General features: G+C 38.2%; 1 protein-coding gene across 8 annotated transcripts in view; it reads right to left on the bottom strand.

Moving 5' to 3' along the window:
- The window catches only part of PLEKHA7 (pleckstrin homology domain containing A7), a 271,523-nt gene that overhangs the window by 100,223 nt on the left and 150,921 nt on the right, over positions 1 to 20,379 (bottom strand). For 7 of the 8 annotated variants that reach the window (XM_042445987.1, XM_042445983.1, XM_042445984.1 and 4 more), the window contains one exon: positions 9,268 to 9,351. The exons of the other annotated variant lie outside the window; for it this stretch is intronic. In XM_042445987.1, the coding sequence (XP_042301921.1) occupies positions 9,268 to 9,351 (84 nt within the window). The remainder of the gene's footprint in view (positions 1 to 9,267; positions 9,352 to 20,379) is intronic. 8 annotated transcript variants of the gene reach the window in all.

Genomic DNA, 20,379 nt, shown 5'->3' with positions numbered 1-20,379 from the left:
AAGTTTTAAAAAAGATTTTTTCAACATTACCACACTTGTGTTTTTACTGTTTTTAAATATTGCTAAATTGGTATGAACACCTTCCATTTAGGCTCAGTTTCAAAAAGAGGAGGGCTCACAGCTCTTTAATAATAGCTTGCATCAGAGCTCATAAACATTTTGAATAATGTGTCTTATGCAACTACCAAGGGTTATATCAGTTCCTGTTGCCTCTATATCAGAAGAAACATATTCCACTATTTTGTTAACTCAAGCTCTGGTTAGGAGATACCATATGATATTTTACATAAACACATCTTATTTGCTTCTTCCTTAATTTGGCCAATTAATCAACATTTTTACATTCTATTTATTTTTGCAGGGGGGAGTCCAGAGAACACACACATCACATTTTTTGTTAGCATCCATACATTTTAAAATGTTAATGCTTTTCCATTCTATATGAAACAGCAAAGAGCCAATGCTCTTATGCATTTCCCATTCATTTCAGTGGAGGTAATCATACACAAAATGTCTGCTCAATTGTGCTCAGTGTTTTTTGCATTCCCCTAATCCTATCACCCTTCCTCCATGAAGTAGACTTCAACTTTTCGGTTAGAGAGAGATCGGGCAGGTAAAAGGCATCTCTGAGGTAGTTCTGGTTGAGATTAGTGTCAATTTCTCATTGTCAATTTCTAGCTCCTTGTTTCATCCTTACTTTGGCAACCTATTGTAGACTACATGACCTATGAACAGAGACTGCCTGTCTCTGTTTCTAGAACAACACGGGTTTAGAAACAAGCAGTATATGAAATATTACATCCTGGGCAGAGGAAAAAAGAGATAAGATGCACAATGAACTATATTTTGTACTATCTATTATTTATAGTATAGCTGTCTTTCTTAAATGAAGCAAATAGCAAAAACTTTCATAGTATAGTGTAGCATTTTAAACAAACAAGCAGGATTTACTGTGTTTGATTTGTGGAGGCGGCCTTGGACTTCCATAATAGGATGGTGCATAAAGAGTTAAAAAGTCATCTTTGTCATGGCTATTCAGCTGTTAGACTGAGGAAGCCACATGGGTAGAACTACAAGAAGAAATGCAGATTCCCAGCAATTAAGTGGGAACTAAGGCGCATTACACACTGCCATAAGGGATGTCCTTAGGACGTCCCATTTTGAAAAAGGGGCGTCTCTTCCAGACGCCTCTTACCCTGTTACGGACAGAGTCCGTAACAAATGGCGGTGGCCATTCCACACGGCCACCGCCATTTTGATGTAACGGACGCTCTGCATCTGCACATCGCGGCCCGGAAGTGACACCGCGAGTGCGCGCTTTGGCACTTGCGGCTTCTCTTCTGAGTTGCCGGAAGGAGCGCAATTTTCACGCTCCTTCTTTGCAGCGCAGAGGAGTCGCACGGTTTGGCTGCTGCGACTCCTCCGCGCTGCAACCGGCAGCGGCCCGAGACCACACCTTTTGGGCGGTCTGTAAAGGGCCTAAGTAGGGCCACTAGATCTATTTGTGCAGCAGCACTGAAGCAATATGCTTTTGAGCTGCACTGTAAAACAATTCTACCAAGCTCCAGCTTGGCACTACCTTTCCATGTTGGTGAGATTCTGTGTTCCTGTGAGGTAAGTGGCAATGCTGGGAGTGACATTCTTTTTAGAGAGTGTGTCCTAAGCCTGACAGGCTTTCACTAAGCAGCCAGACTTAAGCGTGTTACAGACAGGCCCATACAGGCACCGTCGTTACGCGTGAGGGGCGGCGCTTCCTGACATGCCTTGCCCCTTGCGCGTAACGAGCGTGTCAAAATGGTGGCAACACCACATACAGATGGGCGCTGCCATTTTGATGTCACGGACGCGCAGCATCCGGACGTCACATGCAGGAAGTGGCGCTGCAAGTGCACGCCTCGCACCGCCACTTCCGGGGCCCAGGAAGAAGCACCATTTTGGCGCGTCTTTCTTGCTGCGCCCGGGAACCGCACGGTTTGGCTGCTGTGGTTACCAGACACAGCAACCGGCAGCGGCGCGAGACCACCCATTTTGGGCAGTCTGTAACGCGCCTAAATATGCCTAAGAGCTACTGGTGTGTGTGTGGGGGGGGGGATGACATCGGTGGAGGATACCTCAGAGACAACAGCAGAGGCACTTCAGTTAACTCTTGTTAGTACTGCACAAGGAGGCAATGTTTAAAAAGCTCCTGAATGCTTTTTACCTCAAAACCTCTACAGTACAATGAAACAAAATGAAGCAAGAGATACTGCTGGAAGACACAACTCCCAGGTCAGAAGGCACTCACCTAGCTACTCAGGAAAAATAAATAGCTCTGTGTCTAATGATGCAACTACTCAAGCTACATGGAACTCCATCTGCATATATGCTCAGATGCAAAAAGGAAGTCTGAAGCTGCAAAATGCATATAATAGGAACATCAAATGTGAGAAGCATGAATCCAGGGAAGCTGGAAAACGTAAAACAAGAAATGGAATGCACAAACATAGCCATGCATAGTGTGAATGAGTTAAAGTGGGAATAGGACATTTTCAGTCAGATTATTACACAGGCTTTTATTCAAGAAATGAAAATCTAAGAAGAAAGGAGGTAGGAATAACAGTAAAACGAAATGTAACAAAAGCAATCAGGAAGTATAATGCAATGTCTGACTAATTATATTAGTAAGACATTAGGGAAAACCTATCAATATAACCATAATCCAAGTTTATCTTCCAACTACAAAGACAGAAAAGGAAGACACTGAAAAATTCTATGCTGGACTTCAGGAGGAAATTGATCACACACTCAAACAGGACATGTTGATAATCATAGGCAACTGGAAAGCCTATAGTGGTGATGGTGGTGGTGGTGATGGTGAGGGAAGAGATAACAGTGTGAGGCTGGATGCACACTACAGACTGAAGCTTTAGTGTTGGGGTTGGTGGCAGCAGTGGTGGCAGCAGCAACCAAGCTTGGTCACCAGATGCATATTCCTCCTGCTCCCCCACCTCTGGGGAACATGTGATCATGTACACAACAGCCTCAAAGTTCAACAGCCTCAAACTTCAGGAGAGGGAGGCAGGAGCCAGACCAAGGTGTCATTGCTGCCCTACACCATTTTACTACTATACAGCTTTGTACCTGCTCACGTTTCTCTCTTCCAACCCTTGGGAGGCCACCTGCCACCTGTCTTACAGGCCTAAGGAGTGCATGCCTGGAGGCTGGGCTTGTCATGCCTCTACTTCTTGCCCTGGTAAGAAAAGCTCTCAGGTAATTGAATTTTGATTTATTTATTTGCAGTCCACAGTGAGATAAATCCATGCATCCAGAGGCCATGAATAAGGCGGGCACACTGTATCAATGAATACCAACATCATGATCATCTATGTACATTGTACATCAAATTTCTATGTAAGGTTATGAAAGTCAGACAATGAAGAAAGCTGACAGAAAGAGAATCAACTCATTTGAAATGGGGTGCTGGAGGAGAGTGCTGAGGATACCATGGACTGCCAAAAAGACAAATAAATGAGTCTGGGAGCAAATCAACCCTGAATTCTCCCTTTCTAGTGTCAGATAGAGCACCATAGGAAAACCAAGTAAATTAAGACTACTGCATTTTAGAAATATCATGAAATGACATGACTTGTTAGGAAAAAAATGATAATACTTGAAGTTTAAGGTAGTAGGAAAAGAAAAAGACCAGAGCTGGATAGACTAAATCAAGGAAGCCAGAGTCCTGAATTTATAAGACGTTAACAGGAAAACAGGATGTCTTGGAGGTCTCTCATTCTCGTTCTCATTGAAGACAACTTGACAGCAATTAAGAACAAAGTGAAAAAATATACATGTTGTAAGGACCAACAATGAAAATATTTTGCACCACAATGTTGAACCTCTTGGACGTAAAAAGTGGTAACAATATCAATTAAATCCATTTAAATTCAAAGTCATAACACAACAAAATAGTAAAAAGTCAAAGAGGATGAATATCTCTGCAAAGCACTGTACACGAACGTAGGGCAAGAAATAACTTCACTCCTCTACATTTTTAAAAAGTTAAGAGTGGCACTGCTACGTCTAAAATGGCCCTGGGCTCCAGAGCACTATTATATCTACACTGCCTCAATCTCTCTTTCTTCCCTTTAAAAACTTTAAAAGGTTGTCAGGAGTACTGCTTCCAGCATTGGAACCAGCTCCCTCCTCAACCTGGATAAATGGTTTTAATAGGAAGGAGAAAATGATAAATTTTCAATCCAATTCCTACTGTACTTTCAAATGATCAATTCCCAAAGAAAATAATTGCTTTCCCCTTCCTTTTAATCCCTATGACCTTCTACTATTCTTCTGCCATAAGAAATTTACTGTCACCTTTTCATCCTTCTACCTCCTAACTTTTAAAACACAAAACCCGTCTGTGATACACAGGTCCAAAACAGACGGCCGAAAAAACTGGTTTCCTCATGGCCTGGGGTGTGACATTTAGATGGCTTGGGGGCATGGCAGCCCCAGCCCAGCCCAGCCCAGCAAGGAGAGGCTCTTTTCCGTACCTTGCTGCAGTCCATTTGGAACTGCGGCAGGGGCCAGATTAGGGGGAGGGCGTGTTGTTGTGAATGGCACCAGCACAGCCCCAATCTTCCCTTTTTGGGAGATCTGTTTCACCCCATATACTGTTACTCACAAATTAGATCAATCGAAAAATTAAGGTTGCCCTAAGCACCTCCACAGAGACCTAATCCAGAAATGTACCACATTTCCCCGAAAATAAGACACTGTCTTATATTTACTTTTCCTCAAGAAGACACACTATGGCTTATTTCCAGGGGATGCCTTATTTTTATAAAATATGGTACAGCAATCTACATTTATTCAAATATTGTTAAGTCGTCTTCTTCTGGAACATCGTCATAACTCTTTAAACCTGGAATTCCATCCTGAGCTTCTTGCAACTCCATTTCCTTTAGAATCATTGGCCCTAATCTTTCCACCCCCTTCTGTTCCGCTCCAGGCCTATCACTATGTCTTATTTTCGGGGTATGACTTGTATTGCGCAAATGCTTAGAAATCCTGCTATGGTTTATTTTATCTTTTGTCCTCTTTAATTTCTACAATGACCAAATACCAAAGCTGAATAAGCCTCTTTGATCATATTTATTCCATTCATAGGCCTATCGATTTTCAGGTATAGCACTATAGGAAAACCAAGGAAATAATGTATGGGTCTGTCTTATAATATTGATGAACATCTATCCACATTTTTGTATTAAATTTTTCACTATAATTCACACTATCCGCAGCATACATACAAATGCACCCACAACGCACAATATAAGAAATGTCCAAGATTCTGCATTTTGCATGAAATATAGCATTTCACATGGATACCAGAAAAGTTCTGTTTCCTTGTTTATTTAAAATCACATTTCTAGTCTTCAAAGCTGTAGACACAGAATAGTGAACTTGTACCAGCTCAGGAAAAAAATGGCAATGTTTAATCACTGCATCTAGGATGCATGGTTATAGAGGCTTACAGTTGTAACTGCTTAGAGACTGCTTAGTGCAGTATGAAGCAGTATATAAATGAAGCTGCTAAGCTAAATCTGGAGGATGGTAGCGGGGGGGGGGGGGGGCTCTGGAACTTTATTCCTAGGATGGATTGTAATATTCCAGCATCTCCTTGGGAAGCCTACTTTTGTAATCTTTTCTGCCCCGCTGCAGACAGAGGGCAGCTGTTAGGCACTCCAGCAGCAAGCAGCATAAATGCTGCGCCATTGGAGCGCCCAGAAGCTGGCCCACATGTGGGCAGCTGGGTGGTGTGAAGCCAGCTTCCAGACATCTTGGGGGTGTGCATTGTCTTTAGTCTGTTTCACCCCTAAATTAATTTTACAGCTAAAATCAGGTAAAGTGTGAGGGAGTGATAACAGTCCCTCAGAATTCCTAAAAGCAAATTTAGTTTAGTAGGCTCCAGTTTTACCTCAGCTTTTCACTTAGATTGAGTATTCAGTTATTTTTCCTGAGAACAATGGGTTGGCAATCATTATCCCAATCCATAAAAAATACAAACGATCAGATCCAGCTAATTACAGACTCATCAGCTTGCTAAATATTATTAGGAAATTGTATGCTGGCCATTTGCATTCAAAATTATTGGATTGGCTAGAACAGGAAAACATACTGAATGATGAACAAGCTGGTTTTAGATGTGGATGTTGAATTGTACATCAGAGTTTTATCCTTCAGTATTTAACTTGAAAAATATGCACCCCCATCTGGGGCTGCTCTCTACATGGCTTTGGACTGATAGTAAATCAGCATTTGACCTAGGCTTTTAATACCTAGGGACACACTATGGAAACACTTGAGGACACTATGAGTGAAATACTCATCCTTAGGTAAGATATAATCATGCAGGGCACTTTTCTGATTTAGTCCCTACTTTTAATGGAGTTAAGCAGGGCTGCATCCTAGCTAACTTATTTAACTTTTATATCAATTTATTGATTAAAAGTTTAATGGGCACTAGCTTTCACCCCTTAAATGGGTTAATTAATCCATATCAATTCTTTCCTATGCAGATGATGCAGTGTTTCTATCTTATTTGGTAATAGGCTTAGTAGAGACTTCTAAGAGAGCTTTCCGATTATTGTGATAATGAATCCTTAACTATTAATTACAAAACAATTACAAAACAAAGATGACAGTTTTTACAAAAAAGATGGTAATTAATAGCAAATAAAAGGAACTCCTATTGAACAAGTCACAAAATACAGGTATTTTAGAGTAGTTTTTCGCTCTTCCATTTTCTGGAAAATGCAGAAGAAAACAGCAGTAGAAAATGCCCAAATAAACATGTCAGCTTTGCTTAGATATTTTTTATACTAAAAGGGGGTAATATATGTCTTTTGTTACCCAAGTATTTATAAGCCAAGGTTGTATCCCTGTTGTTGTACAGTGTGCAATTCTGTGCTTTCAATAATTTTGAAGTACTGCAGACTAAATTTCTCAGAAGTGTATTTGCTGTTCCATGCTGTGTTCCCTATGTAGCCATGCATATTAAGGCAGGTCTGATCTTTACTGAGACACATGCCTAGACTCTTACGATCAATTATAGGCTAAAACTCACCTTTTTTCTAATAGGGATGGCTCCTCTAATGCTAATTAATGATTTTCAATATACATGGAAAAATTGACTATTTCTTTTATCATAATAGTTTTACACATAATGCTTTAATAGCACTTGATAACCGTAATGCTAAATCTGTCATCAAACAACAAATAAGGAACACAGAGTTACAAAATCACTTGAATTTAGTCACCAAATACCCATTCTTGGAAGTACTAGGAAATCTTGTGGATGTCCCAATTATTTTATAAACTAAACAATTCCTAACTATAGGAAATATTTTACATTGGCACGATTTAATGTGCTACCAATGTGCAATTGGAGGGAGGAAAACAAATAAAAGGATCCAGTTTCATGAGCATATTTGTCCCTGTGCAAACGAGGTGATAGAAACGCTCAACCACGTCATTTTATATTGACCTTTTTAACAAGGAAGATGTCTTGCTTTAATTATACATATAATTAAATAATATTTGTGGCAGGATGCAAGAATACCATCTTTCTCTTCTGCTCACTGACCAGGATGCACAGATTATGGATAAGATCATTAGATTTTGTGTTACTGCCATTGTGACCCATAGACAGATGATAAATCAACAGTAGATAATTTATAGTAAAGAGCTCTTTTAGAAGTATTCAGGTAGCCATGTGAGCAATATGGATTTGGGGATTACTGTATATACAAACTTTGGGCTAGGTAGAGTGTTGTGACATGTTGGTAGCTGCTGCTGTTGTTTCTTATTAGCATTATTAATATTACTGAATGTAAATTTTATGTGTTTGTCTTTTATGATACTTTGGTATCATAAGTAAAAATTGTCTTCACTCCTTTTTATGCTGGTCTACAACTGTAATAATTATTGATTGATTTGCAGCTGTTGGCATTAGAACAATGTTCTATGGGACTAACAAACATAAAACTCTCCACAAACCTCATTTCCTTCAATGTCCAAAAGTGTGCTGTACTCATAATAAGGGATTACCCTAATGATCACCTGGAGTATATACTGCATCACAGCCAAAATAGAGCTGCCTCTTTTCACATGACTATGCACGTGTGGACTGGAAGAGATGCAAACATCTCTTGCACTAAATAGAAATTAACTGTAAAGTGAATCGGCTATGTTTAACACTCGCACAAGCATAGCAAATATCTTAGCTAAAAGAAAGATACCACCATTAGATAAAAGGACAAAAAAGAAAATTACAAAAACAGATGGTTGGTAAAGTTGTACTGGTAACAAAGTTAATAGTGCAAGTGTTCCAAAGTATAGGCAATGATAGGATGATTGCTTGATAGTTTCTTACATCAGAATCACACATCCTTTAAAAGGTGGAAGAACTGTCTTTAAGAGAAGTGGAAATTGTACTACCTTCCTTCCCAGCTTGTATGTTTTAGAAATGGGTGTTAGTTTCTTTGTTCCAGGATACTAAGTATGGGCCCAAACAGTCAAGCCAAAATAAAGCTGCTTCGGGTCATTTTGAAGGTATGCTGTTTAAATGACACACACATCCTAAGAGGCCAAAAGCTGCACCAAAGCTGTGCTCTAGTCCTTAAGATTGGAGCATGGTTTTAGTGCGGCCTCCAGCCTCTTAGGACTCATGCATCATTTAAACAGCATATCTCCAAAGTGACCCAAAGCAGTTTTATTTTGGCCAGTCTGTTCATGCACTATATTCTGAGGCATACAATACTAACAAGTAACAGTCTGCAATTTCCATTTTGAGCCTGACCGTGGACTGCAGTAGATACTGTACTGTGGTGATAACATCTAGCCTTATTCTTAGATTGTATTTCTTGACAACCCACCCCACACTTCTCTTTGTACCACTTGCCTGGCAAAGAGTTCTGTAGCATTCTGTTTTTTCCTATTGTCCATCTTTTCACGTTTGTTCCTTTTTGGCCTTCCACATGGGAAATATTTAATCTAGAAGCACTATCTGGAAAAGGTTTCCCCCACTCTAACAGGGAAATGTTGCCACAGTTTCTGAACTGAGAAAAACAGGAATCAGTGTTACTAGTCCATAAACTATTTTAGTATCAGTGCAAAACAGAAGTATGAAACATCAAAGCTTTTGCACATGACAACACTTTCCTACAGTTTTAACTACAAATTTTCAAATGTCTGCTTTGAGAAAAACAAAAAGACAAATCTTGTACTTACTCCTCTTGTAAAATAAACTCAACGTTTTCTGGGGAAAACTGGCCAGTCACAGGATGCCTAAATGTTGTAGACTGCTGGTTGTGGCTGAAACAAAAATCAAAATGTAACTTAATACCAAAGCCAGCACAAGCATCAGAATGTAAGAATTTTTTTTTTAAAAAAACATTATTTCATCTCACAAGCTCCTGCTCCTACAAATATATGATTTTTCTTGCAATTTCACACAATACACTGATAGGATGAGGTATTTTGTTGTATCTGACAGAGAAAGCTTTGTTTTTTACTATGAAGAAAACAGTTATTGATTACACACTCTTGATATTTAACAGAAACAAGTAGTACATGTTTTCACCTTAACTCTGTAAGAGACTTGCTTTTTTGATTCTGGAAGATAAATTAATCAGTATAGATTGATAACTTGTAGAAATTCAGTGTAGTTTGTTTCTGTAGATCAGATGGCACCATTTTTCTATTGTTTGTTTATTTGTAATATTTATATATCATTATACAGTGAAATGAACAGCTGGTTCACATTAAGTATACACAATCTGGTACATTGAAAAGATCCATTTATTTTTAAATATTTAATAATTAATGCTTTCCTATTACCAATATAAAGAAATACAGGAATTAGAACATAACTGAGGAAAATCTACATGAACAATCGCTTTTTCAATAGGTGGTTGAAGCTGCTTACAATTTCAATTTATGTTTCTGAACAATACAAACACAAAATGTGTATAATTCTCATGATTACATTTTATTAATACTACTTCCCTAATTAAAAAAAATACAATATCAGAACTTGAGAAAGTTATTTTAAAAAAAATACAGTCCCCTGTATTGCCAGCTCAGCATGGCCAACTGTGTTCCAAAAAGTATCCTGCCCCCCAGCTCTGCAATGACAATAATTCAGAACCTTCCCTCTTGTCTCTGCTAAAATGTTCCCCTAAAAATTAACCTTCATATCATTTAAACTTTGTACTTCCATTGCTGTTTTCTGTTGTAGGTGATGACATTGCTGTCATAATGTAAAGCAGAAAAGTTGTGCTGTTAGAAAAGTTGTGCTTTTTTACTTACATTTTAATTACTTAAATTAAAAGATCTTATTAAAACAGTAATATATCAGTATAAAGCTGATTCAAGCCAGTGTACAACAGTATCAGAGCAGGTACAATCCTGTGCTTCAGAGAAAATATGCTATCAGTGATTTTTACAGTAAGGTTTAAAGGGAGAAAGAATTTAAATAGCTCAGGTGAGAGGGTTCCTAATTTAAACCAAATCCAAGCAAAATCATCCTAGTGTGTTGCTTGCTTTTTCAAATTGATAGTTTATTAGTTACTGGTCATATATTTCCATTAAAACATTTCTTAGAAGATAGCCAATCTCATATAGGAGTAAATAAAATTAATATTGACAAGAGGCAGTAAAAAAGGTGCACGTACTTTGGTCCAAAACTCACTGAAGAAATAATCCAGTTCGAGACTGCTTTAACTGCCCTGGTTCAATGCTAGGAAATTCTGGGAACTGTAATTTTGTGAGACATTTAGCCTTCTCTGTCAGAGAGCTCTGGTGTTACAATAAATTACAATTGCCAAGATCCCCAGCACTGAGCAAGAGCAATTAAAGCGGTCTCAAACTGGATTATTTCTGCAGTGTGTTTTGGACCTGTTACAAATTCTAGGTATTGTAGAATTTAGGGTTTTTTTTGTTGTTGCTGTTGTTTGTTTTTATGACAGGGACTGCTAAAGAAAGAGACCACTAGTAATAGGTACATAAGAGGCAAGTTGGTTCTGAAAAAGGCCTGTCTAGTCCAACATTCTGTTCACACAATGGCTAATCACTGGCTAAGAGAGTGGAGCGAACTGCCACTGCTACGTCTCTGGGAGAGCTGAGGAAGCAGTAGGCTGTGTAAGCCGCCCACTCAGACCACCAACAATGATGTTGACAACAAGGCTGCCACTCGGGGGAGTGCCCAAAATAGAGAGCGCTAGAATTGTTTCCCAACCAGAGGGCTGAGGGAGCAGTGGACCACAGCAGCATTCTTCTTGAACCACTGTGACTGACCAGGTCCCCACTTGAGGGAACAGAGGGAGCCAGATGAGCAAGCAGTGGGCTGCACCAGAGGTCTGCCTGGGCTGCCGACACCACTCACCAGGTGCTTGCTTGGGGGAGAGGAAAGAGCTACCATCACCATGCAACCAGAGGTTGAGAAAGCCGTGGGCTGTGCAAGAGGCCAGCTCGGACCACTACTGAGCAGAGAAGAAACAGAATGTACAAGGATGATTGAGACTGCCATGGACCATAGCTAAAATAGGGAGATGTAGAACTGTCACCGTAGGTTGAAGTTGACTTGAAAGCAGTTAACAACCACCACCACCAGCAGCAGCATATGGAAAGACTGGCAGCAAGGCTTCAGTATAACTGCACCATCACCTTCCATCTCACACTCCCTAACAACCAATAGGTAGAAAGGTACTCCTTCGCTTTTTATGCCATCAGCTAAAGAACTCTAGTACTTCATATACAGCGCACCCACGTCATACGCAGGTGCGCTTTATGCGGACTTGAGCTTACAGGCTCAAGCTGCAGGGAGCGTGTGGGGCGGAGCGTCCCTTTCAATTGAATGGGTGCGCGCCCGTGGTGCCCACACTCCGCCGCACCACTGCACCGCAGTGCACAAGCCCCATTGTAAGGAGAGGGCTGACTGTATTACAAATCCCAGGTATAAAGCATAATACTTAAATAAACAAACAAACAAATAAATAATAGAACCCTCGCAAGATACATTATTGATGTTTTCTGACAAGAAAAAATGTGTTTTTGGGGAGGGGTCTTCATAAACCATTGATACATGTGTGTGTGTGTGTGTGTGTGTGTGTGTATATATATATATATATTTGTACAAGCATGACATCTGGATACTTTTCTGTTAAAACTGAACCCCAAATTCAGAAAGCAATACTTTGCACCAGATAATAAATGTCATACCATGCAATCTGTGAAGTTCTAAGTGGTATAAAATGTTGCTGCCAATGTTTATTTTCTGAATATAGAATTGACTTTTACTGATTGGAATTCAGAATTAGCTATGACTACTGTGGAGCCAATTTCTATAGAGGCCAGTATGTTATTAACCCCAGAAAATATTTCAGCCAGATTCACTCAGATATGTACGTCAATTATTTTTCAAAACAAGTACTATTATAGATAGGTTCAATGATTCTCAGTTAACAAAGCAGATGTGTTCCTAGGCATTACTTCTTTAACAGACACTTTGGTACCAGAGGCTGATATAACATAAAAAGAATATGAATAGGTTCTTATGCCACCAAAAAAAAAAAAAAACACCCAGGGAGAAAAAACAGAAATGCATGTGTCAGGAAACGTTTTACACAAAAACTAACATTATCCACATGTGAAAAAAAAAAAAAAAAAACCATAGGTCTGGTACGCCTTACATAATTATATTAAAAATTAGCAAACCTGCTGGATATCACTTGAAACCTTTTTCCAAAACACACTTAGGGATTACTTTTTTCCCCTTATGATTTCTGTTTTGGTGACTAAACTGACACATCTATGCTTTTTTGTTTGTTTGTTTGCTTGTTTGTTTAACATGCTGAGGGTAGCTGGTGATACAAACTTATCTGCCTCTCCTTTTCTCTCTGTTTTGCTGTTCATGCATGCCCAATAAGGGACTCTCACAGCAGCAGCTGCTATTTACCTTAAGTCAGGAACACATATCCACAGTAAAATTGTTAAGTGGAATTCCACTGTCTCCCAACTCAAGGTTTATTGCAGAAACATTGTTACAAAACAACATCAAAAGTCTCTGTTTCTCTCCCCATTCATTACCATCTTTCTAATGCCAATGATGCTTTAAAAATTCTAGCTAGTTAGAAAATGAGAAAGAAAAGGAGGCATAGTGAGTGGGCAAAAGAAGAAATAAAATAAAATAAAGTAATCTTCTTTGTCAGAGGCTTTGTTAACTTTTTTTAACTGTTTACTGTTTATATCTGATGACATTAAATGGCCAGGAACTGAAAAGACTCATGAACATGTACAAAGTGGTTGCCAATTTTTCCTTTTAGCAGCAATAGTCTTGTGTACTGCATAAAGTGTCATTCGGGAATGCCACTTTGCTTCTGTGCGTGCTGGGATAGGGGTTACTGAGATAAAGAAGTTCTCCCAGTTTTCACACCCATTGCACCTAGGCACTGTTCGACATCACTGTAACTAACCTATCATCCTCCACCTTCAGAAGAAAATATGGACTGAATTTGTCATAGGGATAATTCACATAACCATGGACTCACTTGATCTTTCATCGTTTGACTTAATCTGTGATGTCACTGGTGTTGCCATGTTGTTCATATTTATACAACATTCCTGCCAAGATGTGCAGGAATGCCAGTCGTGTGTTGTGTGCAGTACCAATTGTGTTCAGTTTTATGAATTAACCAATTAAAATCAATTAAGTTAATTAAGTAGAAATGTAAGTTAGAAATTGGTTGACTTAAATTGGAATTTTAGCATTAAGTTAAGGATTAAATCATTAATTAATTGAATGAGAGCTCATGAGAGATAATAAAATGTTCATTTCTCAGCTGGTTCTTTAGTTATAGCCTTGCTCTCCTTCATTTAAAAGAAATCTATTTCTCACCTTTTACTAGTTGCCCTCAAGTACAAGGGGTTTGCAAACCCACAAACAAGGTGAAAGGAGACTAAAAATGGGACAACATTGAAGCACTGCTCATCTCCTCTTAAACCTATCTACAATGCCCTGCGCCAAAACATGATTTTTCATACTTATGCAAGGTTAGATTAGGTTGGCACTCTAGATCAGTCAGAAAAATAGGGTCTCCCTTATGCACATATGTGAGCTATTCTAGGAGTGATGGTGTAGAAACTGAGCACATCTTAAAGATCGGACACTTGATCTTCCCTGAAGTGACAACCCCCTTTGGTGTCAAACCATTACTGCAACTAAATATCAGCACTTAGTTCAATTTTAATGGCTAAAACATAGACCTGATACATGGCACCATTTTAGTGAACCCACTGTTATGTTCATACAGCAGTTCTTTGCTGTGGAAAAAGCTAGGAGGGTCAGAGGGGATGTAGTTAGGTAGACCTCCATAATGACCTCATAAGTGTAGAAATTTAGTGCTCGGCTATTGCCACCTTCATTCTCTGTGCTAAACAATGCCTCCTCCTATAAGGAAATAAAAAGAGGGTATTCTTACCTGCAAGCAACTCAAAGGAACACTCATTAAAAAACAAACATTCAGTCTTGACCTGTCAGTGGCAAGCCTCCCAAACAGGTCTCTACTGTGGAAATAGCTACAACTATAAAATATGTTAGCTGTCCCTTATAAGATGGGACTAACATATCTAGCTCCAAACTTTCTGAATAGTAGTGGTGCTTCCAAACCACAAGACAAGGTTGGGGAAGTGGGAAAGTATGTGTATTATGTATCTGACAAGATATTGAGGGGGTGGAGTGATTCAGAGGAAAATATCCAAATGCCAATAATCAAAATTACTCCGGCTGCTTAAGAGTTGTATTTAAACTGTCTAACAACTGCCCTTAAATAAACTGCCAAAATTGCAATCAGTTCTGTCCAAAACCCTTTACACCTCTTTAAAAAATTCAATTAGCATCCCATACTCTGAAGAGCTGTTTAATCTGGCTGAAGTCTAAAAACACACCTGGTTTGGGAGAAAGGTCAGCTGTTGTTCTTTTCTGCCAGCATGCTCTCTTTAAATTCTTTCCTTTCCAGTTGGTTAATTATTACTGCATGGCTCAAGGTTAACTGCTAAATATTTTTTAAAAACTATACTCAGTAGACTGCTTGAGTGTAACTGCATAAAAAAGTGTGTAGAAATTCCCCCATTTTTGTAAATTGCATCCTAGATAACAGAAAGCCTTACCACTCACGTACATGTTTCTACATTTCTTTACCTTTTATCTCTTAATTAACCTTTTCAGATACTATATAAGTCTAAGATTTATTTTAAAATATATGTAGCAATTTGAAGTTAGAGTCTTAATTTGGAACCCTTGCTTCATAACCACCAGGAACACAGGGAACTATATGTTGCAATATTTTGTAATATGAGTTTTATCTAATGGAATCAAGCTCTGAAGATATACTATACACTCACAATTTATAAGAGCAGCAGTGATATGTTATTCTCTCAAAGTAACAGAAAGCAATGCAAAAGTAACACGCAGCAAAAGTAGTACAAAAAGTATTTTTTTAAAAATGGATTAAGTAACAGCAATGGGTTATTTTTCAACCTCCTATAATGATTAAAGGGAATTGATTACTCTTGAAAAGTAACTTTCTAAGCTGTGACACAAAATCCTATGCTACAACAATAACTAGGATAGTAAACATAATGACTGATGTTTAGGAATATAAAATCCTCCTGGTAACCAGTTGCCTTTTGCATCGTGGTCACTTTTAGAATCTAAAGATGGGCAATTTCATGAATTGAAGAACTCCATATGAAAACACAAATATCCAATAACAAGAGCCAACACTGGCTACATTAGCTAAAAGAAAGATACCACTGGCTACAATTCTTTTTTTTTTTCAAATCAGGAGACGTGGAAAATATCACATCTTCATTTTTGTTTTTTGCTTTCAGAGTATCTGCCATGAAAAACCAATATGCAATTAACAGTCATGTAATAAGATCATAAGAGCTGCGTTGGATCAGACCAAAAGCCTGTCTTTCCAGCATTCTCTTGACATGGTAGCAAATCAGATGCCAATAGGAAGTGCACAGGAGTGCATGAATATAGCAATATCCTCTTCCTCATAACCTTAAGCAAGTATTTTTAAGATGCACAATTTCTCTGATACTGGAAGCAATAAATAGCCACCATGAGTAACATACTCTTTTTGGTACATATGGGAGGCTACTCCAGGAAAATGCAAGACTCTGGAACTCAAAACTGCTCTTTATTATACTGGCATATATCTCATATTGTATTCTAATTTGGCCAAACACCAATTGATGGAAAGGCAAGTAAGGAATAGACTTAACACTACCCAAAATAATGATTCATTTGTTGTTACAGAGACTTGCCTTAGAATTTCAAAATTCTGAAAAAAACTGATCTCTCTTCAAATGCCTTTCAGGATTATTTTAATCAGGATTATATTATAGAATATTGTACCAACACAGTAGGAAAAAACTGAGAATGGATCATTATGCTGCAAATGAACACTTGCATAATAGCAATAACGTCGGGTTCAGTGAGGTTAGGGTAAGTAATGTATGAGGAAATACATTAAAACTCTTCCAAATAATGTATTATTTGCTGTTGTTTTCACAGAGCACTGCAAATTAGATAATATTTCAATACCCTCTTGATTTAAGATACAGTATGTCATTTCTTCAAAGTATGCAAAGACCAAGTTATTGGTGGCTAGAACATACATTATCTACTGCATCTATTTTAAATGTGAAATAAATGTTACACTATAAATAAACATTGATTGCTTTGGAATATGACTAAAGTACTGGATTTCTCTTATGATAGGTTTCCACAGGGATATAATTTCACCAATGTGATTTACCACCAACTCTTCAGAGTACTTAAAATCTAGAAATCCTGACTTGTACCAGTAAAATCTGTAGAAATCATTCTACAACTCCCTTTCAGGATAGAACATTCCCAGTCTTGTTTTATCACCTCAGCAAAAATGTCAGTAAGTGAAAGAAAGATTTTTTTGTAAATGCATTTTAGTAATATTAGTAGTAAAAGCTATTATTATTATTATTATTATTATTATTATCATTATTCCAAAAATAAATTAAATCCTGGCAATTGTAGTTTATTGTGGCACCAGAGCTCTCTGACTGTGAAGATTAAATGTCTCACAAAACTACTGTTTTTCCCTAGCACTGAGCCAAGGCAGTTAAAGTGGTCTCAAACTGGATTATTTCTGCAGTCCTTTTGAGACCAAAGTTAAACATATAATTGAATTAAGAGTAGCAGTAAGAGAAATAAAAGCATGTCCATTAAAAGCAAAACACCAAATATAAACAGATGTAAATCCTTGAAATAAAAAATAAATAAAATAAAAAGTACAGCACATTATAAAAGGCCCTTTCTCCCTATGTAACCAGCTGTCAAAGGCCTCCTGAAACAAACAAAAAGTTGTCACCTGCCTGAGGACTAGCAAAGGGGGACCAGCCTAAACCTCTAGGAAGGGAATTTCAAATTCTGAGAACAACCATCAAGAAGCTATCTCCTGTGTTCCTGACCAGATACACCTATTGCAGCGGTGGAACAGGGAGAAGGGTCTCCGCAGAAAACTTCAAAACATGAGAAAAATAAGATCTTTCAGTTCAAATTAAAAAAAAAGTTCATTTAACCATGTGTAAAGTATAGAGTTCTGACTTAAAAAAAAACAACCTGAAATGCAGATAACACACAAGCATTTCCAATAAGAGCATTTATAGGTATTCCCATTTTGCTTTTGAAAAATGTTATTTACTGAAACATTTTTGGATTATTCCCTTAAATTGCATCATATACTAGGAAGAACTAAACCAACATTATTCCAACACACCATTCAGTTCTCAGAACCTTACAGTGAAACATTCCTTCCATCTTTGTTCTTTCTTGATTTGCAACATTCTTGATGTGTTTTCTCTTTCTTACACCCACCCTGAAACTTTCCAAGATGTAAAACTTCTGATTTGGACTCTGCCCCAAAACTGTGTGCATCCCTGTAGGTGTCCATGTCAAATATCTGCCATACCTTTCCTAATTGTATCAAGTAACTCAGCATTTAGTGATGCAAAGTTTTAGATATCCAGTTTATCCACGTAAGCATACTGTATACACTCATGTTTAAGTCTAGTAATTTTAGTTAAATAATTGAATCAAAAAACCTGGGTCAACTTATCACAGGTCAATGTTAAGAACTGTACTTTAACTCTTATCAAAGAACCACCCTCTTCTCTAAACTGGGTGGTGTAAGGCAAGAGCTTAGTGTGTCCTGGGAGCACTTTAAAGAAGCAATGACCCACTCTACTCTCTCCAGTGCACAACTTCTAACCTTTTTCAATTTCTGGGTTGGTAAATGGTGGCAATGGCAAGTCTTTGATGCTTCCCCTCAAAGGATCTCTGAGAGAAAGTGTGCTTTGAGATGACTGAATAAGACATTTGTGTATATTTGTCAGCTTTTATGGGTTAAAATCAGGCAAAGTTATCACATTAAAGTTAAAAGCTATCACTGCTAATGTGGTTGCCATTTACTTTGCTTTACTTTTTCATCCTTTTTGACATGCACATAATTTTGACAGTTCTGCCAGTGCCTGGTCACCTTGCCCATACATAGCAGAGCCATGGTTTACCATAGTTCTCTCATCAGCCACGTAGGTTTTAGCATGAGCACAAACAGTTATACCTGCCAGAATTTTGTAAGTTCTTCGCCATCATTTTCCTTTGATGCTGAAGAACTTACAAAATTCTGGCAGGTATAACTGTTTGTGCTCATTCTAAAGCCTACATGGTTGAGGAGAGAGTAGAGTGGGTCGGTGCTTCTTTCAGGTGCTCCAGGGACAGACTAAGCTCTCTCCTTTCACCACCCAATTCAGAGAAGGGGATGGTTCCTTTTTTAAAATCTTTTGTTACATGTCCCTATGTTTTATCTTTGATTTATCCATGGATCATATAAAAAGCCATACTTTTGACCCCAAAACCAGCTCTCGATTTAACACAAGGTCGACTTATGGTTGAGTATATATAGCATATAGAATTAGAGCCTTAGTTTACCCCTTGGGAAAAGAAACCTCTCATATTACTATAAACTTCCATAGTTGGCTTTGAGCATGCATCCATCCATCCATCCATCCATCCATCCATCCATGCTGTCAGTCCTTGCTCTCATGTAAAGTTCTAAAAGTGGTGAAAGCATGTGTGATACTGATTAGTCCATTCTAGTTGGAGAATGCTGATCCTCTCTACCCATACTCTACCCATTTTTTCCTATCAATGATATCCAGGAGATTCAAATGCTTATGGACTGATTTTTTAGTTGGTCTCTTCCTGCTATAGGATAATTGCTTTTGGATACTGAACAAAAGGTATTAAAGGGAAAGTAACTCCTCCACCTTGATCAACCTTTTCAAAATAGATCTTTAACTTGTTCACTCCTGATACACTTCATATAAAAATTGTGATCTCAGGAGAGGGGGGAACCTCTAGTGAAAATGTGCATTTTTTATGCTGAAAAACATAGGCATGATTTGTCTGTTTATAGCCTACTAAAGCAAGTACTTTACATCACATATCATCTTCTTTCAGATAAAAAATTCTATATGAAAAATGCAGTAAGACTTATTTCCCCCTACTCCCATACTACAAAATAGCTCTCAAACTAGAATGGGGATATTTGCCAGAAGGTGAAAAGAAATCATGAAATAAGACACAAATTATTCTAGGCTGCTCCACTGTGTGTTCTAGAATAGGTGTGGGGTTTTTTTAGCTTGTGTTCATTCCGCATGTCTCACAGAAAAAAAATTAAATTCCCATGTTCCCAGACCTAATATCTGGTAGCTCTTCTCCTTGCTATGTTGGGGTATTTGAAGGTACATGTTTGGGTGTGCTCCTCTCCCACCGGGCTGCTTTGTCCTGCTCCAACATAACTCTTCTCACATGTTAAAGCTCAATAGCTGCATGTCTTCAGGGAGTAGGAAAGAGTATAAAGTCCAAGTTCTGGGCTTTAGCTGCTGCCATCCCATCACAACTATACAGTATTATGAAATAATGTATCAAGAGAGTCATCAAAGCAGCTATAACTCCCAATTCTTAGTTGATCACAATGTGAAGGATTTATAAAGACAATATTGCTTGCTATCAGTTTTCCATGGAAAGTGGATTAGGGGTGCATACCTGTGCTGTAATTACCACGATTGCAATACCAATTTGGTGACTTGCAGCACTAACACTAAAGAGGCTGTTCAAATTTAGCTATCAGATATTTTCCCCCAGCCCACTGTAGTTTCCAAATGAAAGAACCTATTATATGGGGAGAAATGTCATATGTATTCATGAAATCATAACTTGGATTCCTAAAA

Source organism: Sceloporus undulatus, chromosome 1 (genome assembly GCF_019175285.1).
Source record: "Sceloporus undulatus isolate JIND9_A2432 ecotype Alabama chromosome 1, SceUnd_v1.1, whole genome shotgun sequence".
NCBI lineage: Eukaryota > Metazoa > Chordata > Lepidosauria > Squamata > Phrynosomatidae > Sceloporus > Sceloporus undulatus.
Note: the sequence above shows the minus strand (reverse complement) of the source record. Positions and strands in the feature narration are given on the sequence as shown.